The 17,819-nt window shown below is 33.5% G+C and overlaps 1 protein-coding gene across 3 annotated transcripts in view; it reads left to right on the forward strand.

The window, feature by feature from the left end:
* LOC106459093 (tyrosine-protein phosphatase non-receptor type 3-like) overlaps window positions 1–17,819 on the forward strand; it is a 71,886-nt gene that overhangs the window by 9,661 nt on the left and 44,406 nt on the right. For 2 of the 3 annotated variants that reach the window (XR_002610502.1, XM_022385509.1), the window contains exons 2-4: window positions 4,688–4,768; window positions 11,911–12,054; window positions 13,084–13,153. Coding sequence is in view for 2 of the 3 variants with exons in the window: in XM_022385509.1 (XP_022241217.1) it covers window positions 4,688–4,768; window positions 11,911–12,054; window positions 13,084–13,153 (295 nt within the window). In the remaining variant the exon portion in view is untranslated. The remainder of the gene's footprint in view (window positions 1–4,687; window positions 4,769–11,910; window positions 12,055–13,083; window positions 13,154–17,819) is intronic. The other variant, XM_013918676.2, reaches the window with a different exon arrangement.

Consider the following 17,819-nt stretch of genomic DNA (forward strand, 5'->3'; position numbering starts at 1 on the left):
TATTGCATTCAAACCGAACTATATTTTTGAACCCACCCCCCCCCCCCCCAGTGGCACAGTGACATGTCTGTGGACTTACAACGCTAGAAACCGGATTTCGATATCCGTGGTGGGCAGAGCACAAATAGCCCATTGTGTAGCTTTGTGCCTAACTTCGAACAAACATAAACATTTTTTTTTAAATTGAGCTTATCTGCAAATATAGAGATGATTATCTTTCTTCTGATACCTTGTTCAGTGCGAATTAGCTGTTGTATTTATATCAGAGTTACTATACAGAGAGATGGAGAGATAGACGCATATACTGAACAAAGAAAAATATTAATGGATAATCGGAATTAGTATTATAACTACGTTAACGTAAAACCTTTATTATGAAATCATGTCATCCACCCCTTCTCAGTTCATTGTTATTCAAATAAGGCATCTGATAATCAGTCATGTGATTTGAAATGCAAATGATTGGTCATTAAGCTACCTCTAGACTCATGCAATTTTTTCTGTGTTTAAAGTATTCCAAGTTGTTCATGAAATGTGTGTAGACCTCAAAGAAGTCATTCAGAAGTTTCATTAAGTGAAGAGCCAGCGGTTGAGTGGATGTCAGCCGGTACAAACTGTTATTGGAAATTTGTTACATATGTCTCAAGATGTCATTAGAGGAACATGGAATCGCTTCCAAATCAATAGTGCAGGTGCTCACACCCATGGACAAGGAAACCCAAAATCTACAAGCTAAGTAAACAACCACTGACTGTCATCCTTAGCTCTCTACAAGCATAACTTCTCCAAGACAGATGTATTCAGGCCACAACAAGACACAAAACAGCTCATTTGACATGGTGTAAAATGTCCAGGGGACCAGATACTTTTTGAGCAATATTTTTACAGTTATTTATTTGTTTGTTGTAAGCAGAAAGATAAACAATGGACTAGCAGTGCTGTGCCCATCACTAGTATCGAAACCCGTCTCATAGCGTTATAAGTCGTCAGACCTACTGCTGAGATACTGGGGGAATTTTACAGTTGAGTCAGATAAATGATATGAAGAGGAGAGAATTTGATCCAAATCCAGTTCCTTTTCGTACCGAAACGTTCGTGGTGAAGGTATGATATGAGCAAGAATAACTATTGGTGAAGGTACCAACCTTAACATACTGCACATTATATTAAATACATCTTATGACTTCTTTTTCTGCAATTTGCTGGACAAATGTCCTCGACTTCATCCTAGATAAAGTATAGCGTCACCACTCACCGTGTTGAACTAGATGACATGTGATTTAAAGAACATTGATTAAAGGATTGCAATGGATGCTATTTGGAGATGTGTCACATCCTTTCAAGCGAATCCAAAGACTAAAGACACCCATAAAAACTTTTATAGGAGTGGTTGTGGATACATCAGACCCACCTTATTAACACTTCTTAGGCATACATCATCAGCGTCACATTGCTCTTGTTGTTCCTGATAGTAGTAAAATGTCTTGAACTTTAAAGATGAAACTTATCTTTATAAAATGTTCATTTAAAAACATTTGTCAGACTAGATATAACTTAGTCTGATTAACCAGTCATTTGCATTCAATATCTCCAAGAAGATGAAACTCAAATGCCTAATTTGCATGAACACGAAGGGAGGGATGATGGAAATTATTTTATAATAGTGGTTTAACCTTCCCATATCTAAAATAATATTTACTTCAGCATAGATCGATAGGCAATAAGAATGGTAGATAGGTGCAATTCATTCGCCAATATTGTAAGATGGGCTATGAGTTTCTCAGATTGTGAGGTACTGATTTCCCCCTGTGAGAATCCATTGGTTTCATATATAAGTTGTGTTATTGTCAGGTTTTTATCGGGCCGAATTCTTTACAGTAGGTGTCTGTGACTTGTTGGCGACAAATCTCAACAATAATCGGACAGCACACAATCCACTTGTTTTAAAATAATATATATTCAAAACAAGTCAAACTTATATACCAAAATTCGTTACACTATTGGTTATCACAGTTGTATCCAGAGTTTTAAATAATTGTCTCTTTTTCGTCAAAGCCCACACATACAGATTCAATTACTTTGGAACACCCTTTGACAGCACAAATTATTCTTTTCGATCTCTGTTATTACAATAGAAGCTATAAAACTCACTTTAAAAATCGCTTGTCACAGCTAAACTGATATGCAGTCTAACTTCACTTTTACGTTCAATTTCATTAACTTGATCGCCTATATATATATATATATATATATATTGCCCGACTGAGACCTAGAACTTTCTACGAACTAGGAGACATTATGATGTAAAATACTCTCTTAAAGCAACGAGAAAAATTTAGAAGGTTCAAGTAACGTGACGTCAATTCACAACAATTGAACTACACAACAAATGATTCGTAAACAGTTACGTAAGCAAACTTGCCATAACTATGGTACCATAACTACTTTAACACTCGCGCTCAATATAAACTATATAACGCTGTCGTGTTAAACTTAAAATGAACAGTCGTGTATATCTAACAGTAATATTAAGCTTTAACCAGAAGTAGTTTTAAATTTTAAAAATGTCAATACATCAATTTTCGCAACTAAAAAACAAGCCAGCTGATTTTCGATTTTACCGCATAGTATTTGGATTTAAAAGGGGAAAAAAAGCCTATAATAATAACGCAAATGTTGCCAAGGTATCTCATTTAAAAAATAATGATGACTTTGTTTTCTTTCTTTGTCTAAATATCTCTTCCATGCTGTTGTTATCTTTTCTTACCAAATGGTATGACTTCTAGTTTTCTGTTATCTTCATTCATTATCGTGCCATGTAAACATCTGTTCTTTTATATATATGTGTTCAAACTTAATGTTTGAGTTACTTTTCATAAATTGACTTTCGAGTATTAAAGAAATATTAGGAAGGAAATTTTACCAATGGAATTAAAGCTCTGTCGATCTTTTTTTTATATCTTCATTATACAGTGTATAGAAGGTGCACTGTACTCGGAAATCACAGAGTAATCAGTAAATCAATAAGTAACATACTGTGTTTATTCCATTTCCATTTTGAAAAAAAAAATGTAGCCCTTATTGAGAAATTAATACTGAATACTTAAAACACTTATTCTTGTATTTATCAATCCTTATCACTAGCTTCATAATAGAACATCTCTTTGATTTTTGAGTTTTGCCACACACATCCCGTACATATCATTCGAGGATTATATCTGACATTTCTATATATGTTGATAAATAGGTGAATGTACTAACTGCACCAAGTCAATGATAACAATATTCTGTTAACATGACGCTATTATTTGTTGAAGCATTACACATGACAAAATGACAATGATATAAAATCAGTCTTAGGCCTTTTGCCATTTTCACGAAGATATGAAACAAGTGAATAATGTGAACATAATGTAAATATCACACTGGTACTATTCCTATCTTATCTTCTTACATTCTATAACATAATGATAATATATTCCTTCAATATTTCTGCATTATCCTTAAATGATATATTTTTGAATTTACGTTTTAGGTAATCTGAATTTGAATCTGTGACCCATTTCATTTGAAATAAAATAGAGTTTTATTTTAAATAAATCAATTTATTTCATTGCAATTTACAAAATATTTCACGAATTTCTCTTACGCAAATTAAATTCTGAGTTATAAATAATTTAATTATTTCTTTAAAGCTTCTCGTTTAGCTAAATAATGACTTGGTTTATGAGCTACTACATTATTTATCTAAATAATCTAAAGTATATGTAATAAATTAATTAGCTCATTTTTGCTATAATGTACAAAACAGAACGACACAAATATATAATAGCCATCAGTCATATTGTTACATAATTATTTTTATAGTATTATCATTTATACTGTGTTGTAGTTAATTCATGCAACATATGGTGTAAATAATACATCATACATCTACATACATATTTAGCGTGCATATTTCACACAAAGTTTTATATCGTGATTAAGTCATTATATGAATTATGAATTGATTTAGTTAAATAACGCTCAGATGCGTACAACATCTATTGGTTAAATAAACATAGAAACTGAGTAGTAATTTATGAAAGCTTTCGTGTAACAACACTAACTTATTGTAAAATATTAAATGTTCCTTCGCTTAAAAAAACTAGAATAATTATTTTTTTACACCTACGTACCTGAACATACTTACATTAGTTTTGATTGTACTTTTGATACGAAGTATTTTCTTTTTTGTTGTAAGCTTATTTGATTAGGTTCTCTCTTTCAAAGTTTCCTTGTATCTGATGTTCTTCTTTAATCTAATTATAACCATTTTTCTAACTTTTTTAGCATAACGAGATTAAACCATTCGCCTTTAGGTCAGCTGTGAAATGTGTTAAATTTACGAACCATATCTCTAACAGCCTAAAAAACAATAGTAAAAACACTTATAATCATAGCAATGAATAAACTTTAACCTAATGTTTGAAATTTCTATTGTGCAAGCTGAAAAAAAGAGAGCTAATTTCATTCGTTTCTTTGTCTCGTTAATGGCGACTGAAATTATTATTTAGAGTTTGCACATTAACCAAGTAACATGTACCAGTGCTTTATTGCCTTGTAAGACTTTTTATATGCCTTAGGAACATTACTGTAACATGCAGTATTTAACTGTACTTTCTTATTTACTGAAACGTTTTTGTAGACACATCAAGAAAATAATGACGGTATAGTGTCAGTGAAGATGAAAGCAGACAGCCAGCGGTTATATGGCTTCAACTTTAAGGTGAATGAAATTAATTTTCATGACTTATATCAATTAGCATTAAACGTATTAGTTATACACCATATAATATACATAGAAAGACGAGTACGATTCACTTTGAATCAACACTTAGTTTCATCCTTCCGTAGTTAGTTTATATGTTTATTCGCCTATTTGTTTTTAAATTTCCATGCAGTTCATTAATTATAATGTAATTAATCACAATTAATCCTTTTACACAGGTAAAGGTAACACATTCCAACCATTGTTCTTAAGCATGTTTGCATATATACTTCTATAAAAGTACCCTTTTGAAACAGGTAAGACAAAGATCTGTGCAGCTGACTTGGATGAGAACTGTATATAAACTACTGGTTGAAGTATGTAACTCAAAGACTTGTGGGATATGTAACTAAAGCTTTTGTCTGATTATATAAGCGAGGCCGGTGTCCACGAAATTTTCTCTCTTTTGTCTCTTGGTTTTGGTTTTCTAGGAAATATTCTTCTTTACCCCAGCAGCCAGTTAAATTCAACGGAAAGCGTACGATGGTCAGTTCATTCACAATCATATCATTGTGAATAAAGATTTTTTATTAACTGCTCACTTGTGTTTGTTTCTTTCGTTTGCTGCCTGTGTTTGAAATTACTCTCTTCAGTACATCTCTGTTGGACTTCAGTGTACCTGAATACCATAGACTAGCGAAAAAATAACATTTTGGTGCCATGGCCAAATGAGTTGTAATTGCTGAGTGTATTTTCAAGGTGATTCCTTTTTCCCGGTATTGTCTTCCTGTACCTGTAACTCCGATATTCGTGATCATAGAAAAGCACTTTCTGAGACCTCCTAGAACTTACGACGGAGATAAGGAAGCTAAGGTTGAAGTGAAGATTTGGAAACGACAAGGACTAAGAGAAGTACTTACTCTTTTAGATCGAAATCTTTCACAGGCAGTATTGGGAGTTTGTTCTCATTCTCAAGACCGGAAGGTTGATAAGCTGTTACACGACCTCTAATGGTTACGTTTCTTAGTCTGAAGCATGGGACAGACGTGAAGGGGCGCAATGGTATCGAGCAGCCTGAACTTCCCGAGACTTACTGAGGTGGTCACCGTGGAACACAAAGGAACTCGGTAGCCCAGGCACCGCAAGACGCTAGTTTGAGTCACCAGTGGTCATGTAGAGTGACAGGTGTATCAGGCGAAGTTTGATGAGAAATACCATGACGCCGTCAGGAGGAGTAGCCAGTGTCTTGTAACGATTCAGTGGACTTTGGAGTTAGTCAGAAACTTTCTAGGCCGGCAAGGCACAATTCTGTTGCCGAGAAATCGCGTCTGATAGGTTAAAAGAAGGTTGAATGCGATAATAACGATTTTCCTAAACGTCATTGCAATGTTGCACAATTAACGCGCATTACGTCATTCTGCACAATAATTTGCTCAAGGATGCCGCCACATTCGTCAGGGTGCACTTGTCTCCAGACTTTATAAAGAAGAGACCGTCTCAACACATGGTCTGGTGACTGAGATCGAAACATATTCGTAAGCATTGCGTCATTAAAACGATGCAAAATTACATGTATCATATCATTCTAGTCAATAATTCACACAAGGACGCCTCATTTCTTAGGATATATGAATCTGTTTAGGAAGAAGACGAAAACCTTCTCCAAATGCACACGCTTGTCAACCGCACAGTAGAAGAAAAGCTGATAGAATCACCATTTAAGTATGGTTATGATGTATATCAGGTAATAGGTATGCGCTATACTGAGTGCTCCTCTTGTTAATTGTGCTTTACTTATCCTGGGAGGAGAAAGGATAACTAAAACAGAATTAACTAGAGGGGTACACAGTAGAGCGCATACCCCCGTCACGCAGCGTTCATTATATTAGGCCTTAAAAAAATACAAAAATGTGTCTGTTTGTCCGTCGTTATCAAAGGATACGGACCATTTTAACAGGACAATGAGAAATAATATTCTACATAGGTCCACCAACTTTCATCAAAATCTCTTCATTATGACTGAGTTATAGAGCACGAAAAATCGGTTCTCATGTTAGCAGATACAGGTTGTTGTTTTTTCGTGGCCTTGCTCTGACCTTGACCATGACCCTCCAAAAACTAATCATTTCTAAGTTGGGTCATAGTCCAAATGTATACCATCGTTTGTCCAAATCCATTTAGCTGTTTTCGAGAAATATTGCTGAAACACACACACACACAGGAGTGAAAACATAACTTACATCACCGAAGTAATTAGGACAGTCACTAAATTGAAATATCCTTGAATGAGTGTCGTTCCTCAAGACGTGAGAAGAAAAACTTTGATAAAAGATAATAAAGAATAAATTGACACGTCTGAATGAAAACTTTTTTCTAGTTTTTTTTTTTCTGCGACGTTTCGGGCAGACGGCCTTCTACAGCCAGTAAATACCGTGTTGCAATGTATACGCTACATTATGTGATAAGCTCTTGATTACTTTGCAGTTAGTGTGGTTACTTTATTGAAAAACCAATGACTGAAAAGAAGTGGCCTTCCCTCATTTGCTTGATATGAAGTGGTATGTATATACAGTATATCATGTGATAGCCACTTTATTACTTTGCAGATAGGGTGGCTCATTGGATGAAAAAAATAATAACTGAAAGGGCGTTGAAACTCTTATTTTCCAAGTTATCGAGGGATAATTAATAGGAAATATTGTAACATTACTTGATCTATCTATCTGAGTTGTAGCGAAATATCTGTGGAACATACCTCATGAAACTTGATAGGCACAGTGCTAGGATAGCTAAAATTGTTAGACAAATCCTATAATTCTATGATTGGTCCGATTGTTGACGATGACTGGGAATTCTGACCAATATGCTGCAATGACTTTTCAGTCCTTGCTTTTCTATCAATCATGTTGAGTTTTGTAGTGAATGTTAGCAGATGTTTGCCTGTAAAATTAAACTTCCTTATTTTTGTCATTATGTAAAAAGATTGCTCCTGATGGTCACTCAGGTCAAGGTTTTTGGTAAATGGAAGTGTATGTGTACCCGTGGAAACTTCCAGAGCAAACGTGTAACGTTCCACATAAAATGATGCGATTTGTATTGTGTTGCTATCTTCCAGGGATGATTAAGGCGCGGAATGTGCATTAATTAACTACATCTATATTCTGATAGCTTTTTCTAACAAAGGACCAGATCGTGGCCTAATTGGTCATGACATTTAACCTTTTATTACTAGCTGAACTTTGGACCTATAAGAGGCTGAGTTGACTTCGAGATTTCAGCTCTAACCTTTGCTCTAAAAAGCTACGATTCTTGGATTCTTTACCACTGGGTATCTTTATCTGGTGACTAATGGAGTCTGGCTGAAATCTTACTGTGGCCTGGATTGGTGGCTTCTTAGTGGACAATGAAGACCTAGTCCTGATGCCAAATGAGGAGGTTGAAATAAGTCAATGATACAACCTCAGAGACCAGACCAGGCAATGGTTTTGGGAGAAGAAGCCTTCAAGTTGCTAAATCCAACTGGAAGGACTGTAACTGTGTCAGTTTCATTTACCACCCAAGAGCCGATGTCTTCAGCATTGACGGCCACCATCCTCACCACTAAATCTTGTCCTAAAGGATGGCAACACCATCCCTAACCTAGTGAAATGACGTGTATATTTACCTCAAAGAAGTGCTCACAATTATGGACCACAGAATCACTTTTCCGAATCTGTGACACCAGACTGGATCCAAGAAATTCTGAAGTCAAAATAACTCTAAGAAATCAGACACAGTCGGCACTTCTGGAATGATACCAGCTTTAGCTCAATCAAACACACCACAGGAAGCCCTAAAACATTCTAGAAGAACTGACTGAAACAATTCTGGAGAAATGGATAAGCATGGAAATGGAGGTTTTACAAGCATTTCATCGTTTAATGTACTTTTAAACACATAAGTGTAGGAGGATTTTCAAAGCGTTTCAACAGTTGATGTACTTTTAAACACATAAGTGTAGGAGGATTTTCAAAGCGTTTCAACAGTTGATGTACTTTTAAACACATAAGTGTAGGAGGATTTTCAAAGCGTTTCAACAGTTGATGTACTATTAAACATAACGGTAGGAGGCTTTTCCAAGCGTTTTCACCGGTTAATGTACTTTTAAACACAAAACTTAGCTATTTGACGGGTAGCGTTGGATTGCTGACATGAATCTCCCATTCACGGATATCACCAGCTTCAGGAAAATAATCAGAGAATCCGGATTGAGGTACAGTGTATAAATAAGGGCATGCAGAGCTATCCTGGGTTAACAAGCAACAATGATCAAACCAGTACAATGTACCAATGAAACAAAATTTGTTATATGTATTCGTATTTTATCAATTTTCAAGGTCATTTTTATGTACACTGTACAGTGAGAAATGGAAATGGTTACGCCATCTTACATATTTGTTTATAAAAATTAATAGGGTATTTGAGAAAAAACAATGTATCGACAGGTACTAACAGTTGCTTCATGAATGGCAGCCTATTGACTTAAGTTCTCCATAAGTTCTGGCCTTACATTCCTTTAAGAAGTGAACTGTATATCATATAAACTTTTCTCGTTGTAGTTTTATATTTTTTTAGCTTGTAATGTATTGTTTTTGGTGTTTTTTTATTATTTTTCCTATTCGGATAGTTTTCCTAAACTCTTTTATATCGTATATTTTGAGCTTGCTATGTCTGTTTTAACCTCAGAGTGTGCTTTTTAAGTTGTTTCTGTTTCATATTTTGTATACTTGCCCTTAATTTTATTTTGAGCTACAAATTTAAGTTTTTGGATTAAACTCATTTTCTTTGAGTCATATCGGTTTTTTTTCAACTCATGCTTTATTTTCGATTATTGTTTATGTTATCTATTTGTTATATTTTTAGTTACATTTTACTTTTTTAATTTGTTATGGATTGCTTTGAATTATCTGTATCAGCTAAGGCTTTAAGTGCTTTAAATTTCACATGTTTGTGACTCGTTGATTTTGATGCACAAATTGAAGATATGTAATTTTATGAAATGTACTTGGTTTAATTTTGATGCTTAAATTTTGATTTTCTGATGTACCCGACCTGGTGGCATAGAGATTTTATGTTATGATTTAATTTCATTTTTATACTGTAGTTTAGTTTTTACGATATTTCGATATCATTTGTTTTTTTACTTTTTTTTTTATTTTGCTTTTACAGGTTGCTGGAATTTTTGTACTAGTCCCTTTGTTGTTTTTGTATAGGTGTTACGGCATATGCGCATCACCTAAGAAAAACGATCACAACATTTTGCAACCTATAATTCATTCTGTAATTCGGTAATAATTAATGTTAATTTTAAATTTTGGGGTGAGGACGACCTGAAATGAGGAAAGAAAAATTTTCTTAGCTGGAACAACGTTGAACATAATTTATCTTTACTCAGGTATATTCGCCTAATTTTTTACAAATTTCCATGCATTTTCTGCATGCTCTTGATCATGTCTCTTAATGAGGTGTCGCAAAGTCATAAACATTTGCTAATCCTTTTATACAGGCACAGGTTACATATTGCAGTTTTTTTTCATAAGTTCTACGCTAATATGCATGTGTTTTTCTACGGATTTCTTGGCTTAGAATTGTGTGTAAACCGAGGACTTGTGAAATATGTCACTAAAGCTTTTACCTGACTCTAAACGACGGATCTACAGATAAGCCTATCTCTCTTGTCTCTTGCTTTTAGTCTTCTTTGTCTTGGAAAAATTCCCCTTCGTTCCATTAGAGAATTCATGACTCGCGTCCCGTTGTCACAAAAACTTATTCCACACTTTGGGTCCGTCTTTGTTCTTTAAGATTAACGGCAAGTCCCACTACTTGGTCAGATAAAAGTAACCCCAGCATAGGAGTTTGAGAGACTTTTATAATGTCATATAATTAATTGGTTTATTTATTTACTATTCATGTGCATAAAAACAATAATACTATGAGTTTACGTGTATTTGAATTCAGAGAAAACACAAATATTTCTGTCTACTCATATTTTCAAATTTGCAAACATGTATATATTGATATATAAGTAACTTATAGTACATACGTATTGCTCCCCCAGTGGCACAGCGGTATTTCTACTGACTCACACTGCTAGAAACCGGGTTTCGATACCTGTGGTGGGCAGAGCACAGATAGCCACTCGTGTAGTTTTGTGATTAATTACAAACAAACAAGCATACTTATTTGAGTGAAGAAAATATTTTTGACTTTTGCTGTATATATTTCTAAGAAACAGAAAAAATCTCATTTAAGGTATTTCAAAATAGAAAAGAAGTAGGTCAAAGCAAACGTCCGGAGCTTTAAGCAATTTATTTTTACTGAATATCAAAATTAAATACGATGTACCATCTTTGTGACTCGTTTCAATTCTCAGCCCAATAAACCGTGATAGTTTGTTTGTTTGTTTTGAATTTCGCGCAAAGCTACACGAGGGCTATCTGCGCTAGCCGTCCCTAATTTAGCAGTGTAAGACTAGAGGGAAGGCAGCTAGTCATCACCACCCACCGCTAACTCTTGGGCTATTCTTTTACCAACGAATAGTGGGATTGACCGTCACATTATAACGCCCTCACGGCTGAAAGGGCGGGCATGTTTGGTATGACGGGGATTCGAACCCGCGTCCCCCAGATTGCGAGTCGAGCGCCCTAACCACCTGGCCATGCCGGGCTCCAAACCGTAAGAGAAATAAAATAAAAACCTTAGAAGTGTTTAAACGTCGAAGATAAAGAAATTAGTGATATATTTTTGTGTATTAATTCATAAAGATATATATATGTATTGAGAAAATAACGCCTTGACAAATTGTATAACATAATAGACAGGAAATAATATAAACTAAAAAAAAGAGATATAATTATGAATGCTGGATTTCGGGTTTTAGGAAAACGTAACGTAACACGACAGTGTACACTGGAACAATAATGCTGTACATATGCATTCTGTGGGAGCAATGGCGTCAATTTTGAATTCTATCAGCTCATGTTACACTCTTTTTGTCTTTATATTAATCTGTCTAGCCAGTTATTTGTAGGTCTGTCCACTGTCTTTTTATAGATATCCTTCTTTATTTTTGCTTTTCTAGAAAAGTACCAGGATTTAAGATATTTTATTTTGATATCTAGAGTGGATCAGGAGAGAATAGTTCAGTTGTTGTATCAAATGTTTTGAGGAAATCTCCATCTGATACTTGCCTACCTCGCCTAAACGAAGGTGATGAGATTTTATCAATTAACAACAACGAAGTTCGTGCAGTTAAACCAGAACAGGTAAACATTGAAACTTTTTCATTCTGTGAATAAAATGTTTTACTTGCTTTTGTAAGAAAAAGATACATAATATGAAGCTTAAATTTGGACAAATTGTGAAAATCAACCAGATCTGTAATAATTACAGCGTCAGTAAGTGAAACAAATTAAGCTTTATGGATTTTTTGAAATTTCCAAAATACAAATGTAACATTTTTCAATGCATCGTATATAAAAAGTCGAAGAGACACAAACAAAAGCTTTATATCAATTCATTCACCATAACTAAATGTGAATCAGAAAAATATAGTGAATGGTGTAGTTGTAATTATTCAACCAAAACTGAGTGTAAAACAGAAATATGTAGTGATTTGTCAACAACAACTGAATCTGAAACACGAAGTAGTGTACGTAACAGCAGTTGTTCAACCATGTCTTTTTTACAGCGTTAGGCCTTTTGAAAACATACTAGTGATTTATCAAACACAGATTAATATCACAGAGACGTATAAACCGCATGATATGCAACTTATCGAGTACATTTAAGTATCATAGTGAGAACTATGTGGTATTCATTTATCAACGTCTTATCAGTTTCACTTTCAGATATTATTAGAGTCGCTATAAACATATGTATGGTATTTAGGTTTTCTAGATTTTATCTTTTCGTATCAGATTGAATAAAATAATTAATAAACTAATTAGTTATTTTTCTTCATGAATTTGTTTAAAACTCTGGAATATTCGAAAATTGTTCCAAAATTATCGCAGAAAAACTAAAGATAAAGCCAGTTGTTTTAAGCTTGTGATATATGTAGATGTCGTTGTCAAAATGTCTGTCTTGAATACTTGTATATTTACTTAATTATTGTAGATAGGACATATTGCAATGCAACACACACACACACATATATTGTTTTCCAAATATTATATTAATTTTATTTCATAATTTTTGTATTTCACTTTATTTTCATTCTATCATTAATGTACGTTCTAATATTAATAATAAGCTAGTTTAAAAACAACACATAAATATATTTTATAACTTAGATCGAAAAGTTAATTCAAGCTGCTGCTAACACGAGAGGCAAGAAGTTGTGTTGGAGAGTCCGACAAAGAGGTGAGTTTACAAAAACAAAACTTTTCTTTTATTCTATTTGTAAGTTACGTTTACTTACGCTAATTGTTTTATTCAAATTGACTCATTAAAATATCGTATAGATATAAGTTACAGAGAAATTGGATACCCTAACATGAAGCCCAAATACCATGTATGCTGTCATCAGTTGGATTTCCTTGTTTTATAAATTCTGGGCAAAGCTGTTCAGGAGTTTTCTACATATATCCTTCCATAATTTGAACCGATAAACTAAAGAGAAGGCTACTCTTGTCTGAGTGAATAGTGGAACGCGAACCTTGAACCTTCGGATCCACACTCTGAGCACGCTAACGACTATGCCAAGTTCAATGGCAGTGATTCAAAAATAATGATTAATATCCCAATTAAAAATTATAATATATATATATATATATATAGTCAAACCTGTGTAACTGAGCCACCCTAGGGACTGGCTACCAGTGGCTCACTTAGGCAGGTGGCTCACTTAAGAAGGTTTGCATCTTCCAACTTGGGAGAAGGAACATTTATGTAACTTCCACAAAATTGTTTCATGATAGGTGTCAGGTTAATGTCAAGACCACTTTTTCTTGATTTGCATAACTGTTTATCAACAAATATTTATTTACTTCATAATACATTTGTGAAAAAAAGGTTATACTAGAAATAAATGTACATGTATTTACATAAACATGATGACAAGATTTTTGACAGTAAAATTATTGGGGCTTGAAGAAATCACTGATAGAAGACTGCTTCTTTGTTTTGAGACGCATTGCTGTGGTTATATCATGCAGGTCCATAACCTTGTTTAAATAAGAAGCATTTCCGTGATGTAAAGCAAAGTCTTTCATCTGTTCCAGAAATGTCTGGGCCTGAGCAACTGAGCAGATCTGGAGTTCTGGACTGTCATCAACATCATCAATTCAACTTCAGAATCATTAGCAAGAAGCTCTTGTGCAGGTAGTGTCCAATCAGTGGCAGGCTGTGTGGTGGGTAGGTCTTTGTCAAGCTGGTCAAGTTCATTATTGTATAAGTCTTTGGAAAGTCTGAGGATTGAGAGGGGAATGTCACCTTCTGGGTCATCTGCTTCTTTAACAAAGGATGTGGCATCACTTGCCTCGCACACCTGTGAGGTCAAACCAGCATGTGCAAAGCATTTCTGGACTGTTGAAGAATCAACTTCCTCCCATGTCTAGCAGTGACATCTATGAACCATTTCCAGGTCAACTCATTAATTTCTTCATTGCCGGTCTTTCTAATTTTTCTCTGGCGTGCGTTCAGCCGGGGCATTATTTTCATAGTCATTTACAACTTCGGCTTTTCTTTTAACAAGTCTTTGAATTTGGTCTTTGCTTACACCAAAAGCCTCCCCCACTTTACAGGAACTTTGTACTTTGTTGTACATTTCTATGGCCTTGACTTTGTCGGCAAGGGTCAGTGTTTTTATAGTCTTTTTGCCTTGCTTTGACATGGTGGCAAATTTGGTTGAAATAACAGAGATATCTTTTACAGCACAGTTATTGTAAACAGTAGTAAACAGTCAGAGAAATGATTTAATCTTAAATGTAAGCTTGGCTATTTATATCAGAAAAATAAGATGAATTTACAAAAAAAAGAATATATATATATACATACACCTACCTATTGTAATTAACCTTACTTAGTGTAATTAACCATGCCTACAGCAGTGATTGGCTCTCAAAGCAATTAGTCTTGACAGTGCGGGAAATTTACACTGTCGAGGAATACCGATCAATATTTATGGCGGGAACTGGCGTTCTTTCACAGGTGATGAATGGGCTTTGGCCTGGCGCTTGGCAGCGTTAGACAGGTGGCATTCTTATAAAGGTTAAATAACATACAAATTGAGTTGGAACTTACGAAAATTAGCGCTCTTAGCCAGGTGGCGCTGTTGTGGAGGTGGAGCGGTTAACAGGTTAGACTGTATAGAATTTTTAACTTTTTTTACTATTTCTAATATAAATTTGTTATTTCATGTAGTTATTTGCACTTGGACTCTGAGTAGTTCACCTACAAGGTAATTTTTATATGAAGAATAAAAATACAATTTTTAATCTTATAGTTTCACATTTCATTTGCATAATCTCTAGAACCTCATAAATGAATATCAGAAGTTTTTTAATTAAAGTAAACGTTTATATTTTATTTTACATTTTCTCTACTATATTATTAATTGTCCATTATCATCAACATACAGTGCAATGAAATGTTTAAAATTAACAAACAGAAATATGTACATACCTTTCAACACTTTGTATAAATCCACTAGAATAGTCTTATTTTTCTTACATGCATAATTTCATGTCTTTATCTTTTCACTTATAGTTAATTTTTAATTTTCCTTTCAAATTCCATTACTTTTATAATTTATGATCATACATCAACTGATTTCTATGGGGCTTTATGAAGTTATTTTGGCAGACACTTTGCATGAACATGTTGTCTAAACAAGATGGCACTTATATATACCATCTTGTTTATAACTTTTCACAATCCAGGCAACAAGTTAAACTTATGAATATTATTAAGCCATTAAAATATGATTTTTAAAACATACATAATTAACTAAAATACAAAAGTAAGACCTAAATACAATTTAACTATTTCTCTAACTATAGCATATTTAGTTAAGAAACCACCATAAGTGCTATAGTCAATCAAGTAGACATCAATACCATGTTACATGTACGCCATGAGGAAAACTACATGCCAATTTCAAATAAACTGTTGATGGGGTATAGTGTAAAGTGAGCTCTTACTAATGACTATATACACTTATGTCAACTAACTACATGTATGTTGTAGATCTCAAGGCAAAGTATAGAAGATAAGCATGACAACCATCAAGGTCTGGAAAATTTATGTTTCCCAGAGAATACAGATGCAGACTTTTTATCTCACGTTGCCTGCTTATGTGACTAAGAGCAAATGCTGCTAAAGTTGTGATTTTTCATAGGACATGTATCATGTAACACAAAACTGTAGTTCAAGTTTTTTAATGTTTTCTTTGAAACAAAGGAATTAAAATGTAGATAACATAAAAATTCAAATTGTAATGTCAATATAATTGACATATTCTGATAGTAAAGTGATTTAATTAAATTTGAATTTAATGCAGTACCATACACAGAAAGGAATTTAAAAATGATGCCGGGCACCATAGGGTTAAATGGAACTGGTAATTTCAGTAACAATCCTTCTAATAGCTAAAAAACTAAAGAATGCTGTTTTCTATATCTAAGAATATTTTGTTTCACTATTAAAACCAAAAGTATTGTTTAGATTTCTGTATATTTCATTGTTATTTAAAATAAAAATAATGCTAACTAAAAATTGTTATATAAAAACACTGCAGGTACTTTTAAATATGTATGGTTAAAATTTTGACATAATAACTTATGTTGTAAATCATAACAAAAATTATATTAACTTCATAATATCTTTTAAATATCAGTAGAAAACATCTTTATTTTTGCAGGCTATTTAAAATGAAACGCCGTTACCGAGATGTACTTGGTACTGTCTTCATTGTCCTTCCTCGGTTTGCTAGTGTTGCCTTGGTCTTACTGATTATTTACTATTTTTTTGCCATTATTGGGATGGAATTGTTTTCCCACCATGTTATGATGAATTGTTGCAAGTAAGGCATATAGTTTTTTGCATATTTTTGTATTTGAACTAACAAATTAACATGGAAAACAACTATTACTGAAAAATATTTATACAGTTTGTTTTGAGCAACCATTTACATGTTCTTATCGATTTTTAAGCACATCCATACAGCCAGTCGTAAGAGCCTTATTAAACCCCACCTGCAGTCTCCAATATGAAAATTCCAAAAATATAAATGTTGACTTATTTTGAATGATCCCTTAAAAATGTTCATGCTAGTTTTCATGTAAGTCAATGGATTCAGTCCTGAGAGCTTTTGAACCTCTTTTGATCTCTGTATGAAAAGCTTTAATTTAAAAATTTCAGAAATCTGAATACAGTTTTCAAGTAAATTAGTTTAGTCAAACCCAAAAGCTTCAAAAACCCCTTGACACCACACCACTCTTTTGAAAATTTTCTTTTTTGTCTATATTCTTTAGTTTCCAGAGCTTACACATAAAATTAGTAATTGACTTGCCGAAACATGTGAAATGAATTAAAAAGTAATACGTATTATGATACATACACCTGTGTATAAACACACACACACATATATATATATATATATATGTGTGTGTGTACATATATATGAGAATTACTGTATAGATTCCAGTTAGTATTCCACTGCTTTAATGGGTGTCTGAATAAATCTAATACTTTACTTAGGTTAGTACTGAAACAATACATTTTTATGTAATGTACATTAAGATTTGTGGACTGTTTTTACAGGAACACAACAGTGGAACAGTATTATCATTTTAACAACATGTCATCAGAAGAAGGATATTACTACTTAAACAACTTTGAAAATATCATCAATAGCTGTGGTAAATATATGGAAAGTGAAAATCTAGAAAAAATCATTAGCATATTTTATAAACTATTTTTTGTTGTTGTTTCTTGTACTAAAGTGGTATTATTAGATTTATTTTGAAGTATTTAGTTCATAAGTCATATTTTCCTTTATTCAAACTATTCTACTGGTATACTCCAA

The sequence above is a fragment of the Limulus polyphemus genome, unplaced genomic scaffold (assembly GCF_000517525.1).
Source record: "Limulus polyphemus unplaced genomic scaffold, Limulus_polyphemus-2.1.2 Scaffold558, whole genome shotgun sequence".
In the NCBI taxonomy this organism is placed as follows: Eukaryota; Metazoa; Arthropoda; class Merostomata; order Xiphosura; family Limulidae; genus Limulus; species Limulus polyphemus.